This window comes from Myotis nattereri, assembly GCF_964212035.1.
Source record: "Myotis nattereri genome assembly, chromosome: 14".
In the NCBI taxonomy this organism is placed as follows: domain Eukaryota; kingdom Metazoa; phylum Chordata; class Mammalia; order Chiroptera; family Vespertilionidae; genus Myotis; species Myotis nattereri.
In genome coordinates this window covers 48,718,874-48,745,850 of record NC_138089.1, presented here as the reverse complement: position 1 = coordinate 48,745,850, position 26,977 = coordinate 48,718,874, and the positions used below count along the sequence as shown (strand labels likewise).

General features: G+C 35.5%; 1 protein-coding gene across 1 annotated transcript in view; it reads right to left on the bottom strand.

Annotated features, from left to right (window-relative positions):
• Positions 1-1,538: 1,538 nt before the first annotated feature.
• Positions 1,539-26,977, bottom strand: part of STT3B (STT3 oligosaccharyltransferase complex catalytic subunit B) — a 41,280-nt gene continuing 15,841 nt past the window's right edge. The window contains exons 4-14 of the mRNA XM_081106440.1: positions 23,026-23,124; positions 21,033-21,179; positions 19,392-19,440; positions 17,940-18,094; positions 15,577-15,788; positions 13,855-14,042; positions 12,808-12,979; positions 11,755-11,928; positions 8,878-8,991; positions 6,819-7,031; positions 1,539-3,163 (exon numbers count right to left, since the gene is read on the bottom strand). Of these exons, the coding sequence (XP_080962566.1) occupies positions 3,083-3,163; positions 6,819-7,031; positions 8,878-8,991; positions 11,755-11,928; positions 12,808-12,979; positions 13,855-14,042; positions 15,577-15,788; positions 17,940-18,094; positions 19,392-19,440; positions 21,033-21,179; positions 23,026-23,124 (1,604 nt within the window). The 3' untranslated portion in view covers positions 1,539-3,082. The remainder of the gene's footprint in view (positions 3,164-6,818; positions 7,032-8,877; positions 8,992-11,754; positions 11,929-12,807; positions 12,980-13,854; positions 14,043-15,576; positions 15,789-17,939; positions 18,095-19,391; positions 19,441-21,032; positions 21,180-23,025; positions 23,125-26,977) is intronic.

Here is a 26,977-nt window from a genome sequence, read left to right as displayed (position 1 = left end):
TAATATCCTCAAACTGGAAACAATGCAAAATATACATCAATGGTAGAGTGGGATGGGGGTGGACAACATATAAGGAAATACTTTCCACCCGTGAAAATAAACTTACAGTTGTGTGCAATATTCTGGATGAGTTTCACAAAAACTGAAGCTAGATTAAAAAATACTTGATTGCATTTGTATTGTTGAAAGAATAGGTGCAATTAAACAATATGTTTAGAGAGATATATTAAGCATTAAAATCAGAAATCAAAGTAATTACCTTAAAAGCAAGGATAGTTGAGCCTTGCATGGGGAAGTGGGACAGGCCCATGACTGGGAGGGGCTTCTGGCATGCTGGCACCATTCTGTTCTCCTGACTTGGGCTGTGGTTAGAGTTGCTTGATTTGTGCACACAAAGGTGTGTACATTTTTGTGTTCTCTGTCACACTTCACAATTCAAAAAAAGTTTAAAAGAAACAGTAGACATCATAACATTTCCTTACTGGTTTGTCAGTTTCAATTTCCTACATCTCAATTGCACTCTGCTGTTAAGTTCTATGTTTATCCATTACTCCACCTATCTCAATGGAATATTATGAACATCAAGGCAGATGTTTGACAAAACCCACCATTCAAGAAATAGCGGCTGCAAGAAAATTCTGGAGATTGGCCACACAACAATGTAAATGTACTCAATACTACTGAACTATACATTTCAAAATGGTTAAGATTGTAAATATGGTTATATATTACAATTAAAAATTTTTTAAGGCACAGTAGCTACAGATTTCATGCTCTTATTATAGCTCTTCAGCTATGAAAAGGTGCTGGCCTCTTGGCCATGGCCTAGTGACTCAAAGGAAGTAAACTACAAACGCAAAATCAATTAGGTAATAATGTAAGTTTCAAAACTGCACATTATCTTTGGACTTACTGCCTCACTGCCTATAATTTATACTACGAAGAACTCAGCTTTGTTCAATTCCAAGATTGGAACAAAACCAAAAGCTATTGTATAGTCTAAACCTTGGAGGTCTTGATATTTAATACATCCCTCTGTAATGTTTGGTGTTACTGATCATACATGAAATGAATTTAGAGAGCTAAAGAATATTCTGAGCCAATTATCCTATATTCCAATGTGTTTAAACTACTATAATTTTGTTTTTCTGATACAACAGAATCACAAATGCTGTTACATTATTCTGTTTCATTGAGGCAATCTATTGGACCAAAGTGGTGTTCCCTAAAACTGAGAGACCATTCCTGCTCTTAAAGAGAAAATTTTATAGTGAAGACTTGACAAATTAAATATCACAACTTTATGAAGCAAGGTTTTTGTTAAAGTCCTTAGTTGTTTCCCCCCTCACTAACCCATAAAGAGATTGTCATTCTGAGGCAAAAAGAAGGCAAAATAAAATGGTAGGTCAAAGTTGAACGAATCTAGCACTTTTCTATACATATTCTCTAAATAAAATCTTTGTAAAGTGATCAAGGAAGGAAGAGTGTGTTCAGTGCTCTTAACTCCTTTCAAAAACATTTGTAAAAGACAACACACATAACACAAAATTTGAATTAACTTTATTTCCCCTACCATCAACAACTTCTCTGCATTGAATTTTAAAGCAACAAATTAAAATCCCCCAAATGAACAAGTTATCAGAAATCCAGATTTAGTTACACTTTATTTGTGAAAATGTTCAGCCATCTGTAAAAGAACCATCATCTGGGTCAAAAATGAATTCTATAAATCAAAGAATATTCTACACTTTGGAAAAGAAAATCAGCAGTAACATTCTCACTGAATATTGTAAATTACACTTTTCTTCATAAAAGGTACATACTATTCTGCACTTCTCCACCAAAAGCAGTGGTGTAAGTTATGCTTGTTTGTATAAAAAAAGTTATATCCTGTGGCAGGAAAAACCCTTTCTCTTTCACGTTTACTAAACAACTGGAGAAAATGTTCAAGTCTATATAAAGTTGCCTATAAGGTGGAAAGTGAACATGTTCAATCTCCATTTATATTTTAGTGCATTTTTGACAACTGTCACATCTTTAAGTTAGAAAATTCCAATAGCATTACAGAGTGTTTCATCAAATGCTTAAGGGATTAAAACAACATGGAGCAGAGGACAAAATCATTGTGATAAGTGAAACTGTTATAAAATGAGAGAAGTCCAGGCAAAGTTTACAAATCCTTTGTCATTTTGAAATCAGAGATAATGAACTTTGTCCACTTTAAGGGTTTTTTCCTTAATCTTTTACATGTAAACATAGTGCTAACCTCAGTGCTGAGATACAAACCCCATAAACCCCATCCTGGTAAGCAACATTCTGTTCAGTTGCCATGATTTCCAAAGGATATAAATTTAGCCCTTGAATGAACAATGTATAAGATCTGCTCTATAAGTACCTGGTGAAAACAACTGCTAACAGCAGCAATAATGTGCCAACATGAAAAAAAACTATTTGAATCAATTAGTTGCTCAGAGGTTCATCTTTGAGACAGCAGCTGCTTCTTAGAGCAAACAGTAAGCAACAGAAAATGTGCATTTGATGAAACATTCTTTGCACTGGAGAAACATGAAAATAAATATAATTCAAAGAAGTATAATTACGTTTCTAATACCTCTTTCTCAGACCTGTACTAGTTTACTAGTGTGGTTCAAGGAGCTTGTATCACATTTTATCATTCGTAATTTATATATTGCTATTTGGGTAATTCAAATAAAATGCAGGTCTTGTAAAAGAATAAAAACATTAATAAGTATGCATGTGCCAGGGACCAAATTAGAGGGTTCTTTGGTGCAGTTAGTCCAAATTCTCAGATTTGAAGGATAATATGTACCAATAAAAAAAAAATCTGCTGTTAGATATTTACAGCAGTGCTCTGTCTTGCTTCACATTTATAAGTCGAAAACAGCTGTTCTCAATAAGCCAATTTTATTTTTTAAATCAGGCATTGCCAGGAAATTTTGAACATTAACCTGGATCTGTGATGGTTCTGTACCCTCTGTTGTTGTGAAACATGACATGAGCTAAAGGCAAAGACTGGTTCTCACGAGGACAACTGCTTCAAGTTAGGAACCAGAATAGTTATTTAAACAGTCTTCTTAGATATTTTCTTGCCTTTCTTAAAAACGAGCTTATTTTTAATGTAGCCACGCTTCCTTTTCGTAGTCTAAAAAGAAAACAGAACACATGGTGTTAGTGCAGGTTTCCTACAGATTAAAAAAATACGCGCACACGGTTTACTGCAACATAGGGAAAATTCTCTTAATAAGCACTTAGCTCTTCAACAGTGAGTACCACTGTCTATGCCAAGTATGCTGAAAGATCCAAGATAAACTGGAGTAGGTCCTTAGCTTTAAGAGAAAAGCGGTACTAGAGCATTCCTCTAATGCATATCACATACTCCTCATCAGACGAATGAACCCCCACATCCCCCCTCTACTATAAATGCCTAGCTGTAATAATTACATTTCCAGGCATGATAGAAATACTAAACCAAGATATCAGAAAATGTTAATGCTGCTCCTGGTTTAGCCTCCAAGAATGAGCTGTGTGTCAGAAATACAAATTAAGTAACTTTGTACCTATCTACAAAAATTAAAAATAAAATTACTTGACACATTCTACAATTTAGGTAGAAAAATAGCATTTAAAAATGAAAAACAAAACAGAAACCTAACACCTAGGAAAAAAACACCCCATAACATTCCTTGAGTTTCATAGATCTTTTAAAAATAGTATTTTCTTAATACTTTCGGACCCCACTAAAATACTTTCAACACGTTTTCTGGCATAAAAACAAAAATTACTACAAATATGCTGGCAGAGATTACTGCAAAAATGTTTGTGATGTTAGAATCCTAAAAGATAAATCAGACAGTGTCTGCCAATCTGACGTATCCACAGATAAATTGGTTGCTGCTAGCTTGGTTCATAATATATGTTATTTTAACTTACTTAAGGCAAAAAGTAAAAAATTTCAAAGGGCAAAATTTTTAAAATTCAAACCAGGTCAAGGAGCTAGTTTCTTTATCATCATTACTTACAGATTTCGAACATCAAACCTCTTCTGCTAGATCATGCAAATGGCCCAGGTCTATGCAAAGTATGTAAAACTGAGCTGAGCCCTCAAAGTGTTTTCTTCTCTGTGGGCAGTGAGCCATGCCAAAAAGTCTTTTCTGTAGCCCTGTACTACTGATACTAGTGCCTCAGCCATGTCAGCTTTGCAGTGCAGGAAAACTACCAGAATGACTGCTGTACTCACCCCCCCACCCCCACCCCTAGAGTAATAAACAGGGTGGAGAAGAACCAACCAACCAACCAACCAACCAGCATTCCTCTAGTGCTAGTACAAAACAGGTATAGAAAGCCATGGAAACTAGAAATTCAAAGTCCATGTGTTGGCTACTAGAATATATATTTTGGACAAACAAGACAAACTATAAAAAGAGATAAATTTGATTTATCTATTCACTTCTTTATTTGGGGGAATGATGAGTAGACAAAAGAGGTCAGGATTAAGAAAATTTACTATCATCAGACAAGTTCAATGGTATTGTTCTTCAGAAAAAGTAGACCTTAACTGGGCTTAAATGGATTAGGAGTAAACTGCCTTGAGACTAGCAGCATTTGCTTTAACTTCTGCACTGAGGTGACTCACCACTTTCTCTTACCACATGCCTGTGAGAAACCAGATCATTTGATAATTTGATGTAAAGACTACTAGTAAGTAAATCTGATATGACTAACATTGAGTGTCAGCTGTATGTGACATTTAAATACATCAGTCTAGATTTGGTAATCTGTATCTGGCATAGAAGTATTCATTTTAAGTTTCCATTTACATATCATACAGCTAATAAAAGTTTTTATTTACAGATCACACTTTTATAGTACAAACTGAAATAATCTGCATTCTGAATATATTTGAAATATATTTTAAACATAAAAGGATAATTGTTTCAATGACTTAAAATACAGTAGACCCCCCCCCCACCCCCATCCATGGTTTCAATTATCCTTGGTCTGAAAATATTAAATGGAAAATTCCAAATTTCATGTTATTCTGAGTAGTGTGATGAAATCTCGTGCTATCCACTTGGTCCCACCAGGTACATGAATTATCCCTTTGTCCAGTGCCTCCATGCTATATACATCCCCCACTTGTTAGTCACTTAGTAGTCATCCCAGATAACAGAACTATCATGGTATCACAATGCTTGTATTCAAAGAACCCTCATTTGACTTAACTATAGTCCTGAAGTAGTGATGCTAGTAATTTGGATGTGCCAGAGAAACCTTGAAAAGCACTTTCTTAAGTGAAGAGGTATCCTCTATAATGAAAGGCTAACATGCAAATCAACCGAATGTTGGAACGATTGGTCGCTATGGTGCGCACTGACCACCAGAGGGCAGATGCTCAACACAGGAGCTGCCCGCTGGTGGTCAGTGCGCTTCCACAGGGCGAGCACTGCTCAGCCAGAAGTCCGGCTCACAGCTGGCGAGTGCAGCGGCAGTGGCAGCGGGAGAGGCCATCAGACATCCCCCAAGGGCTCCTGAACTGCAAGAGTGAGCAGGCTGGGCTTAGGGACCCCTGCCCAAGTGCACAAATTTCATGCACCAGGTGTCTAGTGTAAGTATAAGAAAACAAAACAAAACATAGTTTATACAGAGTTTGTGGTAGGTACTATATGCAGTTTCAGGCATCCGCTGGGGGTCTTGGAAGGTATCCCTCAAGAGTAAGGATAGTACCAGGGCTACATTAAAGATTTTTGGCATGGCCCTTGCTGGTTTGGCTCACTGGATAGAGCACTGGCCTGACAACTGAAGGGTCCCAGTTTTGATTGCAGTCAAGGGCACATGACCGGGTTGTGGGCTTGATCCCCAGTGTGGGGTGTGCAGGAGGGAGGCAGCTGATCAATGATTCTCTCTCATCACTGTTTCTCTCTCCCTCTTTTTCTCTCTGAAATCAATTCAAAATACATACATACATACATACTTTTGGCATAGCTCACTCTTGTGAGCAATGTAAACCCAAGCACCTTTCAACACTTAACACTGAAAATGGTCTAATAATATTGAGTATTATAAGGGTAGTAGCTTAACTTCATATTTCATGACTGCTTATTATTTCCCATTTCTCACAGAGGGCAACCTATATAAATACTCATTTTTAGTAGTCTTGTGTAGCAAAGATTAGATCTCTTTCGCTTAAGTGAGCAATAATGACCTCCAATAATATACTTTGTATCTTATTAAATATTTATTACAAAAGGACTGTAATAGTTTCATCATCATAATTCCTGCCAACAAGAATGACAATTACATTTAATAATTATCATCTTAAGATAAATGATTTTTTTTTATTCTGGATTCAACCAACTTAAGCTTATTCTTTATTCAATGATTAATAAAGTAATATTATACTAAAAACAGAACATGAAAATGCAATATGTTTGCTTTGACCAAAAGATGAGGAATAGATTGTAACTGTATTACTTGAGTGTTTGGCACTCTTAACTTTCATAAAGGTTCAGAAAGTGATGGTCACAAACACATCTTACTTTACAAATTAAGTCTTATTAATGGGCATTAGTAAACTAAAGCCAGAATGCCTCTGGAAAATGGTTTGGTTCACTGTTAACCACTATGCTATCCAGAAAAGGCTACTGGCTGGGATATCTGAAGTACTCAGCTGGAAAGGAATGCCCTTGGTAACTTGATATTTACTTAGTATGTACTAGTAAGTGATAGTCTTTATAAACCTGGAAAATGGAAATTTATTAGCAATTTTTCAGACAACCATGACTTCACTTGACACCTACCTTCTTTGACAAATACTTCTGTTTTGGGAAAATGTTGGTGACTCGAGGTTTGTGGTCCAGTGTTTCCCTGTTATCAGGTGCTTTCACTTTATATATCCTTACAAGCCAGTGTTCTGATGTAAAGGCCTCCTCCAAATGTTTGAATTTAATGTCCTTGTTTCCAATCTCAGCATTACGTGTTCGATCAAAACCTGGGGGTGTACGAAAATCCAGCTGCAAAAGTGACCATATTGGATGTTAACCATATTGGAAAGCATTCAGAATTTGGTTAGAAGGTAGTAAATGTTATCATCAGTGCAAAACTCTCTCCCTTTAAACTAGGAGAACATAATCAGAGTAATATACTGCAACAGTTCTCATTGCTGCTAACTAAATAGGAAAAAAATCAGGGAGAAACTAAATACATCAGAATGAGAATTTCACTGAATCCTTAGAGTGGATAAGAACCCTGCAGTCATTTAAAAAAAAAAAGCAAAACAGCAAAATGAAATTCATCAAAGCCCCTTTTATAGGTATACAGAGAGCACACACAGAGGGGACGTCTTTTCTGCTTCAGGGTCTTACACTATCTATTCTCTCAGCTGGAAAGTTCTTCATTTAGCTATTTTGCATGGCTGGCTCCTTTCTATTCTTTGGTCTCAGCCCAAACACATCTCTTCAAGGAAGAATTTTCTTTTTTTCCTATTACTTAAAGATACACTTTGACATAAAATTAAGTCAGTCATTAAAGTATAAGCTTATTTTTTTAAAAACTTACTTTATATTACCAACTAGAGGCCTGGTGCACAAAAATTCGTGCACGGGGGGGGGGGGGTTGTCCCCTCAGCCGGCCTGTGCCCTCCCTCTTGCAGTCTGGAAGTCCTCTGGGGATGTCCAACTGATGGCTTAGGCCATAGTCTGGCCACCCTCTGTGGGAGGCAACCGGCAGGCCAATCGGGGAATGGTGCTGGTAGGCTAGCAGCTGCCCCCCCCCCCCATTTCCGTCCCCTCCCTCTGTCCACTGGCACCCGCTTTGGCTGGCCTGGAGCTGCCCACTCACTGGCCCCAACCCCCACCGACTGGTCATTCTACCATTCAGTCAATTTGCATATTAGGCTTTTATTATATAGGATTAGTACTGACTTATAAAACCTCCAAATATTGTCTTGAAATTGGTTGTAGAAAAGTCTCCTCTGTTGTTTTCCTTATCTTTTACTCTTCAGTAAAAGTTTGTCTTTATTTTAAAAATTACCTGTGTCTTCCACCAGGATATAAGCTGTATGATGACCTTATCTCATTCAATGTAGCTTTATTTCCCAGTGTTATTTGTCAAATAAATGCACAAGCATACTACATCCCAAAAGTGGGAACTATAAAGATAAAAAGGCCAAACCAAGGGAAGATTTATGAGGAATTAAGAAAGGAAAAACTTGGGGGAAGAGAGAAGATTTTAAATTCTCAGACTACATTTATGTTGACACAGAGCATAAGTGAGTTCAACTTTAAAACAAAAACAATCTATTCTAATGAGGGATTTGTGCATGTATATCTATACAAAAGAAAAGTTATACTTAATGTCTTAAACATATATTATTCTTGAGTAGGGAAGGCATCAAAATGAAGACATGGTGGAAGCATGGCTTAAAACTGCTGATAAACTTTTGTTGTTGTTAATCCTCACCGAGGATATTTTTTCCATTGATTTTTAGAGAGTGTGGGAGAGGAGAAGGGAGGAGAAAGGGGGGCGGGGAGAAAGGGAGAATAAAACAAAAAACACAGTTTCCTAAGGTGGAAGAAAAATGCCTTCAAAAAACATGAGGTCAAAAGGAAAGCAAAGGTTGGATTTGAGCCTTAGTGTTAATATTCTGGAAGGAAATCTTTGATTTAAATTTTTTTCCTAATTTTTCACATTTAAGTTTCAGATATCTAAATTTAATGGAGGTGCATGCTGGGGAATTTTAGGCAAGCAATTCTTTCTTTATAGCACAACCAAACATCATTATCCTTTTTTAGAGGCAAACAAGACCACTTTTAAAATATTCCCTTAAAAAAAGATTACAGTAAAACTAATGTAACTAACCTGCATTTCCCCAAATCGGTAATATGACATTTTATACATAAGGCAATTCAATAAAGTGGGGGATCCTGCTTTGTCTACACGAAATTCTCCTTGTGGGGTGAAATAGTCACTTTCCTACAAAAAAAATCAATAGTTCATGTCAGTTAAATTTACAGGTCCCTCTATTTCCCCATAAACCAGCTTTTAGGGTATATTCAGAAAGCCATATTTAGTAACATAACAAATAAATATTCTAGCAGAGGATTAATTTATAAAATTAATGTGATCCCTTAAAAAAGCCCAAAATTATCTTTAGTGTTTTTAAAAAGCTGAGTCTAGAAACCATTTATAAAAAATAAACAAGATTATCTAAGAAAACACAGAAAAAGAACAATACTATTTGTTGGAGTAAGCAAAGGCAATCCCACCAGATTATAACCATGACATAAAAACCTCAATAATTCAAAAGAACGGTACCAACACCATGGTTTTAATGCCAGGTAGATTCACTCTCTCCAAATGCCCCATCCTCACCACAATTACTCATTTTCAGTTTTCTTTAATTGGTCTTTATTTTTTCATATGAACTCTAAAGTCAGTTCTTTAGTTGGGGGGAGTGTTTAAAAAATTCCTATAGTAATTTTATTGGGATCTATAAAATTTATAAATTAACCTCTAACAAAGGCCAATTTGGCACTATAAATAGAAATTCCTAGCTTAGGAATTTACCCTACAAAGACACTTGTACATGGGCAAAGCAATGAGTATCAAAGTTACTTACTGTACCACTGTTTATGAGACTAAAAACTGGAAACAACCTAAATGTCCGTCAATAGGCACAGGTTAAATAAATCATGAATGCACACACACAATGGAATACACTGTGTCAAAGTGAAAAAAAAAAAGAATGAAAACAGCTCTCCATATTCTAATATAGAAAAATTACTAAGATATGTAGTGAAATTTTTTAAAAAAGAACAGGGTGTATATTTTGCTACTATATCTGCTTGAATAAGAAGCGTAAGAAAATAATAAGTGATTGCCATGGGCTTTTTTTCTTTTCAGGGGGAGTGGTGGAGGTTGGTAAAGTTAAACTGTACAGCCCTTTACATTTTACTTTTGAACCATGTTACTGTATTACCTACTCACAAACTTTAAAAATACTGAATAAATTGCCCTGACCGGTTTGGCTCAGTGGATAGAGCGTCGGCCTGCGGACTGAAGGGTCCCAGGTTCGATTCCGGTCAGGGGCATGTACCTTGGTTGCGGGCACATCCCCAGTGGGGGGTGTGCAGGAGGCGGCTGCTCGATGTTTCTCTCTCATCGATGTTTCTGATTCTCTGTCCCTCTTCCTTCCTCTCAGTAGAGAATCAATAAAATATATTTTTTAAAAAATACTGAATATAAAAAGCACAGAAATTTAGAATTTCTATATAAATGTTCAAAGCATATATCTGGATCCATCACAAGTCATAATATTAACACTGCTAAAGGAAATACAAATGAAAATCACATACTGAAAAATTAAATCAAGATTAGTGTAATACAAGGAAATATTTATTAATCAGTTTAGGGGAAATGTTACAGGATTTACACTTAAACAGGAAATGTGGGACTTTACATGACACACATGCATAAATTCTCCCAAAAGGTTCTTTTATTCTGGATCAGTGGTGAATCTCAATCTCATCTTTTGGGCCTTCATCATTTAACCATTTGTACGCCGTAAGTGTCTACAGACGCAAGTGGCGGATCTTTTTATTTTAAATTGAAAATATCGTGACAGTTAACTGGTTAAACCACTTGCTGGGAGCCCATCTTCTAAGAGCTCACAACTGAGTGGGAGAGATATGATAGAATCTACCTACAAAACAAGCTGTGATTTTGATGGTGAGTACACATGGTTATACTAGAGAAGAGCTTCTAGAGGGGGGACAAATCTGTGATAGGGAAGCTATCCCAGAAGAAAGAAGAGTATAAACACCAGGTGTTAGATGAGTCAAGGAAAGAAACCACAGGGCAAGTTTCAAGACAGCTTGAAAAGATTGACTGAATGAAGTAGACTGACAGAGTGGGGGGGAAAGATGATAGAGGGACAAGAGGCCAGCAAAGCAAAGTTAAGGAGCTTGGATTTTATACCATGACCTAATTACAGAGATTATTACGTACTAGCCACTAGGCTGAGGCTTCACCTACATTACTACAAAGTCTCAAAACAGCATTACAAATGAATTATTCCTGGCATACCCATTAGTGATAATCCGAGGCTGCCTTAATCACCATTATACTACCAGAACCTAGAACAAGACCTAGTGCTCAAAGCATGTAATACTGATTGGTGAAAAATAACTTGCTCATAGCACCAAGCTGACAGTGGCAGGGTTTTAGTTCTGATGTCTGTCTTTGGTTTTAAGGCCCTTTTCCTTAATCAATCAAAGGCTTTTAAACTGTAAAGTGACATGATCGATGTCATGTTAGGCTGGGAGAGGGAATCTAAGGGGCCTTCATCATTTAACCATTTGTATGCCATAAGCGTCTACAGACGCAAGCAGTGGGTAGCAATTTCAAGGTCACTGTTCTATTTCAGGTTTATGATCATAAGGGTCAGTAACAGAGTGGAAACAATGGAAATGGAAAGAAAGGGCAGAACTGCAAAGGCTGTGAAGGAGTCAAAGCAAAAGTCTTGACAAAAGATTGCTTTGGAGAACAGAAATATCAAGTACAAATTTCAAAAGGTTTAAAATTGGGAAAGTGCTTATATATCTTCATAGTAAATTCAGAGTGAGAGTCTAAACTTGGGAATAAAATAATGAAAACAAATACTATGCAGGTAGCAAAATAAGAGAATTACTTGGACCTGTGAGCTGTCTTAAAACACCTGAACTAACCGTTCCTTACCCGAATGTCTTTTGGATGTTCCCCTTCAGCTATCCTAACCATCCAGAGGAACTTGTTGATGTCATCACCAGAATAGCCAATAACCCCTCCAAAAATAACCAAAACATAATCTACATCCAGACTCCTCATGATTTTATAGGCTGCTGTTTCATTTGAAGACATAGCTTTTCCCACCTACAGAAAAAAATGAGAATGTGTATACTTAGCCCCATAATATGCTAAAAAAGAAATAAATGCACATTTTTACCTTATGAAGGAATGTCAAGAATCTGATTTACATGGAATTCTTTTTAAAGAAATGATTTGCTATGAATTCAACAAATTTACTGAGATTTAGAAGCACCTCACTCCCTATAAGGTATAGCAAAAATGTCAAAATCAGAATACATGTTTTAATATTTTGCTAATTATTTCATGAAATTAACATTTTAGTATAAAAGCAGGCAAGCTTAAAAGAAATAGAACTTCTCATTACCTCAAAGCCAGGTATGACTACCAATCTAGCCAGCACAAATATATTCTTCTCCTTAGTCTACCAGACATTTGATAATTAGCTATAACACTATTACAAGTAAAACTCATTTGGTTAATATCCACTACTGATTTAAAATCTCTAAAAAACAGAGAGATGATTACCTTAATTTAGGTAAATTGGTTAACAGAGTGAACATTCCCTGAACACAGTGCATTTCTTTTACATATTTGCAAATAACTATCTTAATTTATAAAATGGAAAATACAAGTCAAATTTAGTGTTTTAAAAGTTTCAGATTTTTGGTGTTGGAAAAAATAAAAAAAGTTTCAGATTTTGCCTAATTCTCATAAGATATGAGATCTGCCAGAAATCAGCTTACAATTCTGAATAATACTTAAATAAGTAAATATGCACAACCTGAACCCACTTCATGGAATGAATTGTATAAAGAGAAATTTTGAGAATTCTGCAAGCAAAGAGTACATTCACCTCCATTTATCCTTCTTAATTACAAGTAAAGCCTGATTGCTAAGTGATAAAAATTTGTAACTTTGATCTATTGTTTATTGAATTCTTACCAGTGCTATGTGGCTGTTATTCCAGGTATTATTATCCACCAAAGTAGTTCTATTAGCCATTCCGGCTATCTGATAGCCATAATCCCACCAAGACATCACTCGGGCATGTTCATCTGTATTTTGCCTTAGCCAAAAGTAAGCTTCTCTAAAATCATCTAAGATATTCCTGGTGCTGAAAAGAATCACAATATTCTTTTAAATGAGATCTTATAAATGTGAAGAGAGTAACTTAAAATCTTGAGGGGTTCAACCATTGAATTAATCTCACATTCTAAGGGCAGTCTTTAAAAGCCTCAAAAAATGGGGGTTGGGAAGAGATCAGTGAAGAGCTAATGCTTTTTAAACTTTAATATGCATGCAAATCTCCTGGGTATCTTGTAAAGAAACAGATTCTGATTTAGTAGTTCTGGGGTGGGGCCTGATATTTTGCAAGTCTAACGAGCACCCAAATGAAGCAGAATCTGGTGTGGCAATATATAAATGATCTCTTCTTCAATTTCAGCTGCATCATAACCACCTAGAGGGCTTATTAAATCAGAGATTGCTGAGCTCCACCTCTAGGTTTCTGATTCAATAGGCTTTCCGAGGGGTCAAGAATTTGCATTTCTAACAGGCTTCCTGGTAATGATGTTGCTGTATAGCAAGTCCTTGAATAACAATCCTTATGTTATGTCTCATCAATGTTATAGGAATAGAACTCTTGTTCATTTAGCCTATGGTAAAGTTGGTTTCATTATATGTTGTTTTGTTTAGTCACAGATCCTATCCATGATGTTAAGTGAGAACTTATTGTATGTCCAAGGACCACATTTTGAGAAAAACTAATATACATGTTATGAATGCAAAGACATTCTGGACAAGAGCATGAAATACAATGATTACTACCCACATGTGGTGGGAGGGGAGGGTGAGAAGAAAGGCTGTATGGAAAACATGGTAGATTTAAATGCAGAGCCTCACAAACATTCTATTTTTTAATTCTTAACCACTGAGACAGAAAAAAAGGCATAGGTATAAAATCATTTTGTAGCCAAGTTATTTTCTTACCCATCATGATTGTAAGAGGCCAGGACCACACTTGGACTAGAATAGGCATTGCTTGTGACCCAGGTACAGTGGACTGCAAACATCATCAATAGCATCAGCATCAACATGGTGACAATGCTTTTTATATTAGGACCTAATCCCTCTTCAGTTTTTTCCTGTTCAGTTACATGCTTCCTCACTTTACCTGCCTGAAGATACAAAAAACTGGTTAGACAAATTCATCATTTCACTGGTTTCATTGAGACATTCAAGAAAAGTTGGGAGAATGTTAATCTGTCAATTTAATCCTCTGAGGGGAAAAAATGTGTAACCATCAGGTATTCTTGAGCGAGTGATAAATTTTCTAAAAATTAGCAAGGTAGATTCTCAAACTAAATGTGAATGAAATGGTTTCCTGGAACTATACCCAATTCAGGAGCTGGTCACAGACCAAAATATCTCCAGTAAGAAGCTGCTGTCAAACCGAGTATCCTTATGTTTTATGTATGCACAAAGGAGATAACCAAATGGCCTCATTCTAGCAAGCTTTTCTTACAAAATCCAAATTCCTCATTCTGAAAACGAAACTGTCCAACTGTAATCCAGACTATGTAGAACTTTAGTATAAGACAAAAACAGCGTTATCAGAATCAACCTTCCAATTTCCAAACCCCAAAACCAACAGACATATTAAAATTAAGATTACATTTTTAAAACTACAACCACCACCACCAAAAAACCAGAACAGAAAACTGAACAGAGTCATAAGTTCTACATTGCTAGGCTAGTTAAGAAACCACAAAATAAAACATAACCACAAACACAAAAGTAGGTATGTGCTGTATTAAAATAAATCTGTATGAATTTCTTTTCCTTACTACCGCTAATGGCCTATGTAGTAAGGAAAGCTTTTCAAAGTTAATACTTATCCTGAAAAATTTCACTGCTTACTGGTATTTAAAAACCTAGTTAATATTCGAATGAAGTTTAGTATGTCATCTAAGACAAGCGCTCTAATCCCTTTTTTTATTTTTTTCAGGGGAGAGTGGGAACGCAGTCCGCCATTACCACAAATTATGCAGTCAAATCTCCCACATTTGAGGGAATTGCAGGGGTCAGCACATCCAGAGTACAGTGGATAAGCCTTGCCCTGGGAAAACCACCTTCCTGATCACGGTATCTCCCCTGTCAGGTAAGTATTAGTGCTCCAATTCTTAGAAGTCTTTTCCACATTTGCACCAAATATGACCTTGTTCTTTACTTAATCCGACAGGTTAAAAGTAAAAGTAAATTACATGCCCTTGCTGGGTGACTCAGTTCACTGGAGCATCATCCAATACACCAAAACAAAACAAAAAAAAAAACAAAAAAAAAGGTTTCAAGTTTACACTGAACATGGACCTCAAAGATAAGCATTTGTGCACATGGTTTCAATGGGGTTTATAATGCTCAATGTTATGTAACTTAGTAGGCCACTACGTTTTTGCTCTCAAAAATAGAGGGATTTTAGATAAAACTTGACCAAAATGAAATGAGAATTCCTACTCTGGTTGCATTCTACTTTCTTATTCTTACCTAAAAGACCAAGCAGGATTCAAAGTTTTAGGCAAACAATAGAGACCAACTAGAAATGTCAGTTTGTCTAAATCCTACTTAATCACATTTCTTAATATTAATAGTTCTTACTGTGGTAGAAAAATAAAGCACATGAAAATTTTAAAGGCCTTACTTTAGATTCCCCACCTTATCATACAAATTTCCTGGGTTTCTTTTGTCATCCTCATCACTGCTGTCCTCCACAGGTGGGTTTTCCCTTTTCATGTCATCCCCCAAATAGTGCTCAAAAACATTAGAGAAGGCAATTGCAGACAGCATACAAACGACAGGAGTCAAAGTCAACATCAGCCGCACCATCACTCCAGCAAAGTAGACAGCACTGATGGCATACAGAGCAACTGGAAAGACAAGCTCTCTTGTAACACTTCAGAAAAGAAAATGTTCGCAGGAGACTGAACTAAGTATTTTATACCACATTATAAACCAAATCTAAAAACAGACATCTCATAAAAGAGTTAATTGTTTTTAAATTGATAATACCAACCAAATGATTTAATAGTCATATTTAGAAATTATAGCTAATGCTAACTAGACACTATATATCAACAATTTAGAGAAATGTATCTTGATTTAAAATTTAATTATAGTAATTACAGTTATGGGAAATGAGACAAATTCATTGTCAATATCATCACATATTAGAAAATCCATAGTTGATGGATGAAAACATATTTGAGGAATTATATTATTAGGCAGAGTAAGTTTATAGAATCAAATAAAGTCTGTGAAAAGCTAGTGCCAATATCTGGCATAAAGCTTGCTCTAAAGTAAAAACAGGATGAGGAGAATATAATTTATTAGCCCAAGGAGGAACTTGTTACTAGTAAGAGACTTTTTAAAAAATTCCAAAGTATTTTCCAAAAGCCAAAGCCTTCCACATAATGTGCTAACCATCAGGAAGGCTCTACCATTTCAGGCTGAAGGCTATATAAATTCATAAAGTCAATGAGTGATTTGAGCTCCTATTCTCAAGTTAAGGTTAATTAAAATTTCATTTTCTCACTAAAAAATTATACCATGTTCATACTGTATCTCAATAAATTTTACATATGTGCATACCTATGTAATTATCACTCATACTATGTAATAAATAGCTAATATGCAAATCGACCAAACGTTGGAACAACCAGTCACTATGATGCGCATTGACCACAGGGGGCAGACGACCAATGCAGGAGCTGCCCCTGGTAGTCAGTGCGCTCCCATAAGGGGAGAGCTGCTCAGCCAGAAGCCCAGAGCCGAGCTTAAGGCTGGGGAGCCTCTCCTGCCTCCACGGCAGTGCTAAGGCTATGGGCCTAAGCCATCGGTCAGCCATCCCCCAAGGGCTCCTGGATCGCAAGAGGGCGCAGGCTGGGCTGAGGCATGCCTCCCCCCCTGCACAAATTTTGTGCACTGGGCCTCTAGTATCAAAATATAGAGCTTCCTCAGAAGGATCCCCTCATACCTCTTCACAGTCAATAACTGCTCTCCCCGCTCACTGCCTATAAAAAAAAGTAATCACTATTTGGACTTTTAAAGCATTAATTTAATTTTCTTATTCTTGAACTTTATTTTTAAAATTATATAAAAATGTTCTTTTTTGTATTGGCTTTCTAGGTTAACCCATGCTATTATCCTTTTATTAATAGCTGTGTTGTTGCATTCCATTGTACGAATACATCGGAATTTCTTTTTCTATTCTACCGCTAATAACCTTTGGAATGTTTCTAATTAGGGGTTATTCTGAATAAAGTTGCATTATTAAACATGTCCTTTGTTGGACATACACACTCACTTCTCTTGGGATTAGGATTGCTGAGTCATGAGGTGGGCAATATGTTTAAGCTAAATCTTTTTTGAATGATGCAATATTATCATGGCCTTTTCCAGAGGGATTGGTCTACATAAACAAAAAGAATGAGTGTCATCCTTTGGTTAGAACTCATGCAGGTGTTTTATTTTCCTCCTACTTCATTCTGGAATAGTACCTTGAGTATCACTCATAGTCCAAGACGCATACTTGTATAAATTCAAGTCCCGGTACTACAGATTATTTTTGTGTATGTTGCTTTTTTCAGTTTATTAGTTGAAAATTTACACAAATCTATCAGTGAAGAGGGTGTTTGCTTAAAGGTGATTCTTATTCCATTACAAAATGTACTTTGCACTGAAATTTCGATGATGGTCACCCCTGCAAACATTTTTCTACTTAATCAGATCTTAGAAAATTAAATCAAGACTATACTGTAAGCAAAGTTATAATTTCCAATTCTTAGCCACAGACTATAAAACCTCCCAGAAAATGTAGTGAATTGAATGAAAATGTTATGTCCTAAATTAAAAGTTAATAAAATACATATAATAAATTCACTGGGTTTTTCGTGCTCAAAATTTATGCAAGAAATTTATCCTGACTATGCAGTCATGCAAAGAATAAAACTTTAAAGTGAAGTGATGTCAATAATGAAAATAATTGTTCTAAAGCTAAGTATTTATTAAAAATTTCTTACCAAACACTCTTTCATCGTTGATATTTTTAATGCAGAACCATAGGCCTGCTGGGAAGGTACACACAAGAATATGTAGATCAAAGAAGAAAGACACCCAAGTCGTAGGTTGATGCTCAGACACTGATGCAATAATTGGAATATGTATTTTTGCATACCTGGAATTTAAAAAAGTTAATACTTAATATTAAATAAAATCCTTTTTGATGGAAAAATTTTCTTTCACTGCAGATAAAATTTCTATCTTCTATCTCTTGTCACTCATAAGTATATTCCAACATAACCTGTTGTATTATAAATCTGGTCCACATTGATAAAACAAACTAATATGTCATCCCTAAAATTAGGAGAATTATCTAAGGCTAGTTATATTATAAAAGTGTTGGCTCTGACTTTTAATACAAAAATCTTTGCTCAAACAGGAATTTATTCTGCATTATAACTTAGCACCTCCTACATCTCACTACCTTTTAGACTTATTATTACTAGCAAAAATAAGATATCATATTGCTACAATACTTTTCTTAGCAAGGCAATGAGAGAAATAGAAAGGACAGGACAAATTATTCTTGAAATGCCCTGAGATTTCAAAGTAGTCCATTAAAGTTTAGAAAGTAAGAATAAATATTACTGACAAAAATTTATCTAATTATTGAAGATTTTCCTCAAACTCTTTGGGGTCCATTGGCTGATCTCTTCAATTATGTGTCCAAATGTTAGTTTCAGTTATTAGTATATATTTGCTTATGCCCTTTAATTAGACCTTCTGGTATCACATCAATGGGAAGGCCCATTCAATAAACTGTGATAGGTTTTTTATTGGGCCATTCAGGGAGTAACAAAGAAGATAGAACAGTGAAAACAGAGAAGACAGGTAAATTATAATCAAAGGATATTTTCTCATCCTCAGGAAAACAAAAACATCTTATTGAACTAGTTGTGTAATTTAAAATTAACTTCTAAACTATTTCATTTTATAATAGCACTCTTAAAAGCACACAAATATTCTGTAGTATATGTAATAAATTAAAATATCAAGAAACTTAGTGTGGCATTAAAAAACATTAAAATTTTTTCTTCACATATACAGTATATGAGCCTTAAGGATTAAAAAGTAAATACTAATAGATGGAAACTTTGAATACATTGGTAAAAATAAAAATCAATCATTAAAATTGCACAAATGTTATCTGAAATGTTTTGACCAAACTAAAATAAGGAGTTGTCCATGCAGAATCAAAATACATGTCATGCATATCATACTAAAGGTGCATTCCAAGTAGGTATTATAACAAAGAAAAAATACAAGGGATTCCAATCAACACTTACTAAACTAGTATAAGTTAGATACTTTTAAAATGTTACCCAAGACTGATGGTGATGCTGACAATAGAACGGGGGGGGGGGGGGGGGGTATGGTATTTTAATGAGGGCAAATAACTTATCTGCACTTACCCAGTGTCCCACAAGGAGTAAAACCTGCCACTCCATGGTGCAATGTAACCTTAAAAGGAAAAATGTAGAGGCAATTAATCTGCCTTTTAAATTTGTTTTTGTTTGTTTTATTGGTTTTATATTTACTGATTATTATGGCTTGATTTAACCTAATACTTAAACTTTTTAGTTTTAATTTGTAGATGACAACATATTTCACAGGGCTGGCAGTCAGATAAAATGTTAGTGTGATCAAAGGAAAACAAATAGCCATGGAGATTACATTTCCAGAGAAACACAAGTGGATAGATATAATTGTAGGAAGTTTTCCAATTCTCTCATACACTTCAAATTGACTAGTAAAACAAAGCTAAGATAGTAAGAAAGCATTGGATAATATTTAAAAAGGAGGGTGGGGTGGTGGTGTCTAAATTATCTATACTAATAAAAGGGTAATATGCTAACTACACCAGACATCTTCCAGACAAAGCCACGGTGGCAGGGGCCGAGGCAGAGGCAGTTAGGGGAGACCAGGCCGGCAGGGGAGGGCAGTTAGGGACAATCAGGCAGGCAGGCAGAGAGGTTAGGGGCGATCAGGTCAGCAGGGGAACAGTTAGGGGGCAATGAGGCAGGCAGGCAAAGTGGTTAGGGGTGACCAGGCAGGTGAGCGGTAAGGAGCCAGCGGTCCCAAATTGCGAGAAGGATGTCTGACAGCTGGTTTAGGCCCGATCCCAGGTGGACATCCCCCAAGGGGTCCCGGATTGGAGAGGGTGCAGGCTGAGCTGAAGGACCTCCCTCCCCTACTTCGTGCACAATTTTCGTGCACCGGGCCTCTAGTCTAATATAATATGCCCAATTTAGACGAATTATGAAAATGATTTTAATCATTCATGCCTTTTCCTGTGGTCAATTAATTCTTCATGATTTTATGAGCTAGGCTGATACATTAATTTAACAGGTGGAATACCTTTAGAAAGAATTTGACTTGTTCTAGGGCAGTGATGGCGAACCTTTTGAGCTCGGCATGTCAGCATTTTGAAAAACCCTAACTTAATTCTGGCGCAGTGTCACATATAGATATATTTTGATACTTGCAACTATAGTAAAACGAAGATTTATATTTTTGATATTTATTTTATATATTTAAATGCCATTTAACAAAGAAAAATCAACCAAAAAAATGAGTTCTCGTGTTACCTCTGACACGTGTGTCATAGGTTCGCCATCACTGTTCTAGGGACTAGTGAAGTTAGGGTCACAAAGTAACTCAGAATCCAGAAGCAGACTGAAACTGATTAGCAGATTGCTTAAAAGTAGGACAGAGAACATATGCACACAAGAGGGCAAGCATGCAGTAGGTTAACATTGGAAGCTTTGAATTTTATACAATTTGGGCCTATTCATCTATCAAGAGGATGCTTGAAAGTAGATTTATCAGATCTTGAAGCAGCAAAATTAAGATGCTGCTAAAACAATCACAATTTGTAGTGCTATGCAGATTTTAGAAACTTTGAATATTATTTTTATACTGTTTATTCAGAATGCAACCATAATAATATTTGACACTCTAGGATAAATGGAATATGTACAAAATTTGTTAAGTAATTACTTTTTACAATAAATTGGAGACAAGATTCACATCCTACAGATGATGACACCTACCTGTATAAGTCAAATAGATGACACTAAGGAACACAGCACCTGCAGCTACTGACACACCCAAAAAGAAAAGGGTCTGGAACTCTTGTTTTGTTAACCGGTCTCTCAGATACTGCAAGAAAGCATAAGCTTGCAGCAGTGCAAAGACACCTAAAGAAAAAGGTCATATGAAAGATTCTTAGAACACCTTGTACCATTCATAACAAAGACTAGCCATTTCATCTAACCACCATTTTCTTTGTCAAATGACAACCAAATAATACACCCCAAAAATTCTGCTACACATTTTTTAAAAAAGATCAGACTCCCCATACATGGACCAAGAAAGAAAAATCCCATTTTAACAACTAGAGCCTATTTTAGCACATTAAATTTCCTCCTTTTGCCCCTATTTTAGTGACATGTTTTCTAGGGGGGAAAATAGAAATGTCATTTAAAATATTCCTAAGATTTACTGAAGGAAGAAATTACTTGGATCGGGTAAATCCTGACATGATATATAGTTATCATTTATAGCTAAGTGATTGTATGTGACCTTAATTACACACTTGTATAAAATTCTAAATTAGTATATATTAGAGTGAGTGCTAAGATAAAATTAAAGCAGTAACAGTGAAAAGTATTTATTGCTAAAATGTGCACAACACAATACAAACCACCAGGTGTAAAAGAAATAAAGACATGAGAACCCGAACCCTTCTGGGACATTATTTTTCTTTTAAAAAATTTATTCATAGGGGTTATTTTTTAAAGTTAATTTTAGAATGAGTGAATGTGTACTATCAATGATTTAGATTTTAAGAAATATAATAATGCATATGCATAGTCAATTGATTGTGAATCTATATAGACATTGCTATACACGATTGTACACGCAACACTGAATATTTCTCAAATTACTACTTGGTAATTTTATAACATCGCATTATAAATGTAAGTGAAACCATTTCACAGATTTGAAAGTGCTATATAATAATAAGTTGTGGGTTCTTAACTTTTTGGGTTTGTGTCCTCCCACCCCCAATTCTCACAGAGAATGTGATGATAAAAGCTATGGAACATCACCTCAGATAGTTAAATATACTGAATTTATAAAATGTTACAAGTAAAATAAATACCCACAGCCTTCATATGGGCCTTCGACCATGTACCTCTCATTGAGAAGCTCTGATAAAGTTTTATTCACAGATCCTCCATTTTTGTTAATTGTGACGACCGACCCAGGTTAATAATGGCAAAGAACTCTGCTTATGTGGAGGAGAATTATATAACTTTTTAATCAATATAAAAGCCATTAATTCCAGTTAGTAGATACAGACGAAATACTTTAGTAAGAGGTAATAGAGACCATTATAAACTTTTGAACAATAATAGATACAGAGGCAGAGCTGCCTCAAACAGATTGTCAAACTGCAGCGGGAAAGCCGGGAAGGGTTGGGGGGCAGGAGGTAGGCGGGTAAGAGATCAACTAAAGGACTTGTATGCATGCATATAAGCATAACCAATGGACATAAGACACTGGGGGATAGGGGAGGCTAGGGGACTGTCTAGGGCGGGGGGATAAAATGGACACATATGTAATACCCTTTGTAATACTTTAAGCAATAAATTAAAAAAAAAAAAGAGGTAATGAACATAAAAATGAAAAGTTCCATCTAAATTTGCTGAAATGGAAACTCTGGTATAATAACTCAGTGTACAAATACTGCTTAATATTATTTATATAAAGCAAGTATCATTTAGTGCTTGAAAATAGCACCAATTGTGCAAAAAGAGATGTTTGCCTTTTCAAAACAGCAATGAAAGGGAAGACAGACACTTTTGGGAACACAATAGCAGAATGTTTCAATAAAACTATGATATTTTCATTTTACAGTGATGTTTTAGAACCAATATAATGAAAATTAAAAAAAAACACCACTTTATTCTCTTGAAGGTTGGCTAGCCACACATTCATACATTCTTTAGAAGAAGGAAAATAAGTATTTTCTCATACCTGCAGCTGCCATGTGTTCACTTGTTCTGATTGGCTGGAATCCCACAAAGGGTATCTGCATGGATAATATTAAACCCACAATGTAGAAAGTGCTATATGCTAAGAAGACAAAATGGGAAACAAGATAATTTACCACTATCATAAGTACTTCAAACATAAATGGATAAATAACTCATTTCCTTTTAGCAAAGTTTTAACTGAACTTATCTTAAGAACAGAATCTTGAAGTGACTTCTGATGGTTAATCATACATTATAAATCATAAAAATGCTTTCTGCCATTTAAAAATTATTGTTTTAAGTACTTTATTTCTGCAAACTATAATTTAGAACAGGTTAGGAGATAACTGGTGCTGCTTTCTTCTCCCCCAAATGGAATAAAACTTTTTTCAATCTATCATTAATAATCACTGACACAACCCAAGAAGCTACATTAATACATAAAACATTCCTATCGTCATTAATCCAAAGTATGCATGACCTAGTGAATACTTATCACCATCGTTGTGTAAATAGTTGTTGGCATTATCTCAAAAAGCTCAAGTATTTCACAACTTTTAAAAAAGATCCTCATCCAACGATATGTTTTTAATTAATTTTGAGAGAGAGAAATATGGATGTGAAAGAGATGTACCAGTTGCCTACCGTATGCACCCCGACCAGAGATGGAACCTGCAACTGAGGTATCAAACCTAACTGGGAATCAAACCCACAACCTTTTGGTTTATGGGAGGACACTCCAACCAACCGAAATCCACCTGGCCAGGGATCAGGCCTTTTCTATAGTCTCCTATTACTCTTTGTAGAGTACTTAAAAGTAAAAGAAAAAAAAATCTGTCCACCAAGTTTCCTGTAATTAAAGAAGAAAAGGGCTTTGTACATAGAAAGTCCAGCCATCCAACAGACTAATAACTGAATTAGGGTCTAATGAAGGAAATTTGTTTGCTTTTGGCATTGAGTATATTTAATATTCTTGGCTTATATCAATCTAAAAGTATAGAAAAATTTGGGAGGGGATACAATTTGTGTAATAGACTTGTTTTGCATTTAGGCGTTCACAGACCACTTTTAGGTAAGTTGATTACAGAGAAAGTTACTATTTGAAATCACTGCAATAAAATATTTAGAAATGAAAATGAAACCCATCTGAATTAAATTAATGTGACATTTATTCCATTTATAAAGCTTATGTCATTTTACGAAGTACAGTCAATACCTAGTTGTTGGCAAATACAGTACTCTACTAGGAAAAAACACCTGGGGGTATATTTAGGAAGAGAACTGTTATAGCATACGTATCAGTATACTACACACATATAGCACAGCACACAACACATACTTTTCTTCACGCAACTTAAAGTTTATCTGCTTAAAAAAATGCCCATCTATAGAAAGTAAATTATGGGCTCATGATTCAAATGTCAAGTTGCCTCCCAACTTGTGTTAGGAAAAGGATAAGAAGCTCAAGTAAATTTAATAGAAAGGACCAATGGATGTGAATAAAGTTTCCGATGATCTCAAGTTAATGGAGAACTGGTTTTCTAGGAGACTGTAGAAATAATCCACCCAATAATATATTTTTCAGATATATTAATGTTGGAATGGAATTACCCTCAATGAGGTACTCGAACACAAATGCAATAAAAGTAACCAAGAATTTCTATGTCACAAGATTTGAACTTTCAGCCTATTTGGTTGATGAGTTTTCTAATATCAATGTTTCTTTTACAAATTAGTCTTTTATAGATGTCCTGACAGGGAGTCAGAGGCAAAATCAGGAAGAAAAAAAAATGAGCACAAGGCCATTATTTGTTCTTGAACAACTACTTAACAACAGAAGTTTCAATTTCCTCACTATAGAATGAGGGGTTTTAACAAGAAAATCTGTTGATTACCCCTAACAATAACCTACGATTCTATGATCAACAGGCCTTTTAAACACCTAGAGCTGAGAAATCAAACCCTAGACAAATACTGAAGACACAAAATCACAACTAGAAAAGCTAGGCTTGAAAAACCTTATGCCATTTGTGTGTTTTAATTATACTTTAAGCCCACTTACATCCAAACACCACAATCACCTCTGAGGCTTGATTTCTCTTTTTTATAAACATAAATGAGCACTAATATTATAACTGTCATAAAATTTGGATTAAATATGATAAATGGCACATGTTGAATAAAAAAAAACTTTTTAAAAAGTTGAGGTGAAATACATAATCATTTTAAAGTGATCAATTCAAGTGCATTTAGTACATCCTCAATGTTGTGCAACTACCACCTCTTTGTAGTCACAAAACATTTCCTCACCCCAAAAAGAAAACCTCATATTCATTAGGCAGTTGCTCCTCATTCTCCCCAGCCCAGGCCAGCCCAAGGCTTGTTCTTAAATGCAAACATAATGTTTTTTGTTATTGTTGTTTAAAATGTGAAAGCCTCTAGTCCAGTGGTTCTCAACCTTCTGGCCCTTTAAATATAGTTCCTCATGTTGTGACCCAACCATAAAATTACTTAGGTTGCTACTTCATAACTGTAGTGTTGCTACTGTTATGAATCGTAATATAAATATCTGATATGCAGGATGGTCTTAGGCAACCCCTGTGAAAGGGTGGTTCGACCGCTACAGGAGTCGCGACCCACAGGTTGAGAACCGCTGCTCTAGTTCATTTACTTCCAAGTCACATTTTCCAGAAATAATCACTAAACAGTATAGGGGGCACACAAACACGTTCATATTATCTCTCTTCAAATGGAAGTATACTGTACTTGGCAGTGTAAAAATTTCAGCAATCACTTGCTTAGAAACTACTGATGAAGTTTCCTGAAGGATTTGCTCAAGTTCATTTCCAGGCATATTCAAAAAGAAAAGAATAAGCCTGGTGACATTCTCAATTAGTGGTTTTATGCAACTCCGCAGACATTTATTGTTACTAGTAAGGAAGAAAACACTTCATATAGAGCAGATGAACTTGGGTTCAAGTTAAAACTAAGAGTGATGGAGATGAGTTCAAGAAAAAGAATTCAATGTCTGCAAACAAAAACATGTTTTTACCTAGGCTTTGTACAATAGTATTTAACAGTGGGTTCAAAAATAGCCTCTATAATTCATTCAAATATTAACCTTATGTCCATTATGGTCAAGACAGTCTAGAATGATAAAATCCTATTAAGATCAATCCCATCCTCTAAGAGATATCTAATTGAGAAAATCAGATGTACACAAATAACCACATACAGTGAAGGAAGTACGTGTGAGATTGGTGAAAAAAAACCTGGCCCTATAAAAACTTGAATGAAGGCGATATCACACTTTCAGCAACACCACCACCATTTCTGCCACTGTTTTCAGAAGACCTCAACAACACAACCCATAGCAATAGTAATCACTCCCCACCCAATCTGTCCTACAAATTCTACAGAAAACTTAACCAAGCTACTATCCCCATATATTATAACTTTCTATCTACCCATGTTAACGGACTTTTTTTACCCTTTAAACCAGAAGAATAAAGTTTTCCATCAAAGTAGTGAGTTCTATGGAAAAGTACAACACCAGTAATGTTGTAAATCACTTATTACATCATGAAAATGTTACCACACTGCCATCCTGTGGAAGCACTTGCATTCACTACTGAAGATCATACTTCTAATGTTAGAGGAATTCCAGAAAAAAATACCATTAAAAAGTTATATACACAGTCTATTATTATTTTTAACAACAACAAAACAAAACCCAAAAACCCCTCTTTGACTTGGGACAAATAGTAATCTTCTAAACAGAGCCAAAATATCTTTTGCTCTTAAAGTACTCTTTTAATACAAGGGTATGGGGTGAGACCAGATTGATACAGAAAAATAAATAAATAAATAAACCATTGCCCTTGACTTAAAATACACAATTGAGTTGTTAAAAGGCACTGAAAGGCCTAATTCAAATTCCTTTGAAATTTTAA